The sequence below is a fragment of the Eleginops maclovinus genome, chromosome 5, assembly GCF_036324505.1.
Source record: "Eleginops maclovinus isolate JMC-PN-2008 ecotype Puerto Natales chromosome 5, JC_Emac_rtc_rv5, whole genome shotgun sequence".
Classification (NCBI taxonomy): domain Eukaryota; kingdom Metazoa; phylum Chordata; class Actinopteri; order Perciformes; family Eleginopidae; genus Eleginops; species Eleginops maclovinus.
The window spans coordinates 28,721,650-28,725,776 of record NC_086353.1 but is presented as its reverse complement, the minus strand read 5'-3'; the positions used below and the strand labels follow the sequence as shown (position 1 = coordinate 28,725,776).

At 44.8% G+C, this 4,127-nt stretch overlaps 1 protein-coding gene across 1 annotated transcript; it reads left to right on the top strand.

The window, feature by feature from the left end:
- The first annotated feature begins 782 nt into the window (after positions 1 to 782).
- On the top strand, positions 783 to 4,127 carry LOC134864023 (uncharacterized). Its single transcript, XM_063882752.1, has 2 exons — positions 783 to 1,537; positions 1,896 to 4,127. Exons 1-2 carry the CDS (start codon positions 1,141 to 1,143, stop codon positions 4,004 to 4,006), a joined length of 2,508 nt encoding a protein of 835 aa, XP_063738822.1. The 5' UTR covers positions 783 to 1,140; the 3' UTR covers positions 4,007 to 4,127.

The window sequence follows — 4,127 nt, the reverse complement described above, 5'->3', positions numbered from 1 at the left end:
GACATTAAACAATCCCCTCGGAAACACTCGGATTGTTCTGTTTATTGTGCATAAATAGCTTTTAGTTAGTCATTTTCAGTCCTCTGCTGCCATCTACTGGCAAGAGTTAGCAGTGTTTCGTATTTAGGTATCATTTTGATGATGTCATAATTATTGGACATTATTCTGCTTAGAAACTTGGTACGCAAAGTAAGCATGGTGCTTCGTTCACGTGTGTTTCTTTCCTGAGCCTCAAGGTTGCCTTTGAAGACATTGTCGGTATGTTATAATTTAATATAAGATTTATGAATGACTTTAGTTCAACCAGTTTATTACTTTGAAAACTATTTAGTACGAGATATGTATGTTACGTTACTTGCTGGTTAAACTGACCTAGCATTTTCTAGCACTTGTTAAATGAGATTCTTAATGTATGTATGTATGTATGTTATTTCTCAGTTTTACCCTACTTCGACCGACCATAAATGATGAACTGAGACCCTATCGTCAGTGTGGTTTGTTGGAGAGGGTTATCTAAGCTGTTGACCCCGGCAAGGCGTTGGGGCAGAACAGCACACGGATATCAATGTAATCTTGGCTAATAATTAAACGTAGGCTACTGGTGGCTTTCCATTCGTCTGCATTTGCATTGTTGTATTTTGTGGCAGATTCATCGGGGTAAATCATTATGGTTACATACTGTTACACATATATATCGGGGTAAAATCGATCAAGCATCTTTGTAACACAGCAGTGAGGCATTATACAGGAGGGAATATTTCCTAACTTGCATCTTTGTTACAGAGCAGGGAGGCATTATACAGGAGGTGCTAATTTCTCACTAGCTCCGCTTTGTGAGGGATTGCTCAATCTGACGTGAGGCGCCGCTCTTTGCCTTACCCCGCTTGTCTCCTCTGCTCAGGTCACGAGCAAATTCAGCTATTTTGGTTATAAAATTATTTAAGATCATTGGAATCATACAAAAATTACATTTATAGCACAGATAAGTAGAACATATTAATATCTGGGTTTTTTTCATTATATAATTTAACATATGTGTTGTGTTTTTATTATCTTAATTTCTAATGGACCAATGATAATTCGTGAATACACTATGCCCGCGAAATCGCGGAGCGAGCTGTCAGTTGAAGTCTATCAAAAATGGATGGTGAACGTACTTGTCCTCCGCTGAAAAAGCGGCGAATTTCTGAACAGCGCTTCAAGCTAGAATATAACGCAGAATGGCCGACCATCACCCGGTCGAAGCTGGACGACTTCCACGCTTACTGTATGTTGTGTAAGACAGATTTTAGCGTGAGGCATGGGGGCCGACACGACGTTGAAAAGCACATCAGGACTGCTAAACACACGTCATACAAGGCGGCAGTGGAAGCTACAAGGCCCATCGCGGGCTTCTTTACGGTTGACAGTGACACCAGTGTCATAAATGCCGAAGTGCTCGCTGTGGACTTTCTGGTGGAACACAACATCCCGATCGCGGTGGCCGACCACATCGGGCCACTGGTGAAAAAGATGTTTCCGGACTCGAAAATCGCTGGTAAGGCTCAAATGACAAATAGCCTCAATTCATCTCAAGCATTCATAGGCATAGATTTATATCTGTATACTGTCACAATACACTCTACAATCTGTACAGACTATATAAAACAGTTACAGTACTGCCCTGGTTGATAATCTGATTTAAATTTTGCAAATTAATCATTGCTAATTTATAGCCTACTGATACTGTATCATTCTAATAAACATTTTTCATTTTATGTAAAGGTGAAAAAAAAATAGCCTAGGCCAACTTACTCTACAGAGGATTAATATCATGATTGTAATTCTGCAATTCTGTGTAATCTAGAGTATAATCATGATAATACAATGCAATATTTTTGTGATTGCAATTGCAGGAAAGTATGGGTCTGGTCGCACAAAGAGCAGCGCCATTGTTGGAGCTCTTGCCAAGGAGGATGCGTCTGTGATCACGGAGGCAATGAGGACAGCTCCATACTCCCTAGCCACGGATGGGAGCACTGACTATGGAGACTGTAAGCTGTATCCTCTTGTTGTGAAGTACTTTGATCGAGGACTTGGGCGTGTTCTGACAGTACTCCTATCTTTGCCAGAGTGTCATGAGGCATCTACTGGGCAGAACATATTCAAACTCATTGACAATGAACTTGAGAAACGTAGCATATCCTGGGACAACTGCATGAGTTTTGGGGCAGATAATGCCATGGTGATGCAGGGACTCAAAGCTGGCACGGCAGGCTACATCAACAAAAAAAACAGTGCAGTATATGTGCTGGGATGCCCGTGCCATCTAATTCATCTAGCTGCAGAAAAAGCTGCTGCTCAGCTTCCAGTGTCCATTGAAGAGCTGCTGGTGGACATATACTTCTACCTAGACAAATCCAGCAAGAGGAAACAGGGACTGAAGAAATTTCAGGATCTGTGTGGAGTGGAAATGAGAAAGATTGTTAAACATGTAAGTACGAGGTGGCTCTCTTTAGATAAATGCATCGCCAGGTTGTTGCAGCAGTGGCCTGCATTGCTGCAATACTTTGAGTCAGAACAGTCTGGGCACAGCAGCAAGGACAAGACCACGCAGAGCAGCAGCAAGGACAAGACCACGCAGAGCAGCAGCAAGGACAAGACCACGCAGAGCAGCAGCAAGGACAAGTCCACCCACAGTGTTAGCAAGGACACATCAACCCACAGTAGCGGCAGCAAGGACAATTCTCAGTTTGATTTGGCAGGCTATCTCTTTCGCCAACAAAACCTAGCCAAATTCTGTCAGGGAAAGAAAACACCAGCAGCTGCAACCACACAGCCCAAGACTGCAACGGCAAAGCCCAACACATCTAGCGCTGCACCCACTCGGCCCAAGACATCTAGCACTGCACCCACTCAGCCCAAGACATCTAGCACTGCACCCACTCAGCCCAAGACATCTAGCGCTGCACACACTCAGCCCAAGACATCTACCACTACACCCACTCAGCCCAAAACATCTAGCACTGCACCCACTCAGCCCAAGACATCTAGCACTGCACCCACTCAGCCCAATACATCTAGCACTGGAGCCACTCAGCCCAAGACAGGGGCACAACAGAGAGTGCAGAGGGCATGTCAACATCTGCAGGACCCAACATTCCATCTTTACTGCTACTTTCTAAGTGCGGTCCTGCCGATAATTGATGAGGCCAACACTCTGCTGCAGCTAGACAAACCCTGCATACAAATACTACACAGGACTTTGACCACACAGCTGAAGAATCTCTTGAACCGATTTGTGAAGCCACAGGTGATCAATGCAGCTGCTAAGGTTCACCAGGTACCATTCAGGGAACCAAGCAACCAGAAGAGCAATGAGACCTTGTTCATTGGGCAAAACACCAGAGACTTCATAAGAGATCACCCTGAGCTTGAGGAGCTGCAGCTTGCCCAGGTCTTCAGCGCTGTGCGGGCATTCTACATGAAGGCTGTTGAGTACATGGTGAAGAAGTTTCCCTATGATGACCCAGTGATAAGGAATGCTTCTGTGGCTGACATGTCTGCACGGGACAGCGCAGACTTCAATTCTGTGAGGTACTTCACAGGCAGATTCCCCTGCTTGAAGATGAGTGCTGAGGAGATGGACAAGCTTGAGGGTCAATTCATGACCTACCAAACCGATGCTCTGCCAGAAAGCATCACCAGCTGTGACAGACCAGACACACAGTGGCACCTGATGAGTCAGCTGAAGGATGGAAATGGCCATCTCAAGTACCCTTTACTCTGCAAGGTAATGCTGGCTATCCTCTGCATCTTCCATTCCAATGCAGACTGCGAACGCATCTTCAGTCTTGTCACAAAAAACAGAACGGAGTTCAGACCTAGTATGGGAATGGAGACCCTGAGTAACCTCATTACCCACAAACAATTCATGGTGGCAAAGGGGTCTGTCTGCTACAAGCAGGCGTACTCCAAGACAACTCTTGCCAAGGCCAAGTCAGCAACCTATGACCATCTAAAGTGAGAGGTTGATGAGATGGTCATGTCACAGCCAAAGGTTCCCTTGAGTTGAACTCTGTTCTAAAAAAAGGCTGTGTAAAGGTTTTTCATGTGTTATTGTTCAGTATTGTTTCATGATGAATTCT

Coding starts and splice junctions, on each gene's coding strand:
- LOC134864023 (XM_063882752.1), top strand. CDS start 1,141: ATGGATGGTGAACGTACTTGTCCTCCGCTGAAAAAGCGGCGAATTTCT. Junction 1,538..1,895: donor TCCGGACTCGAAAATCGCTG/GTAAGGCTCAAA, acceptor TTGCAATTGCAG/GAAAGTATGGGTCTGGTCGC.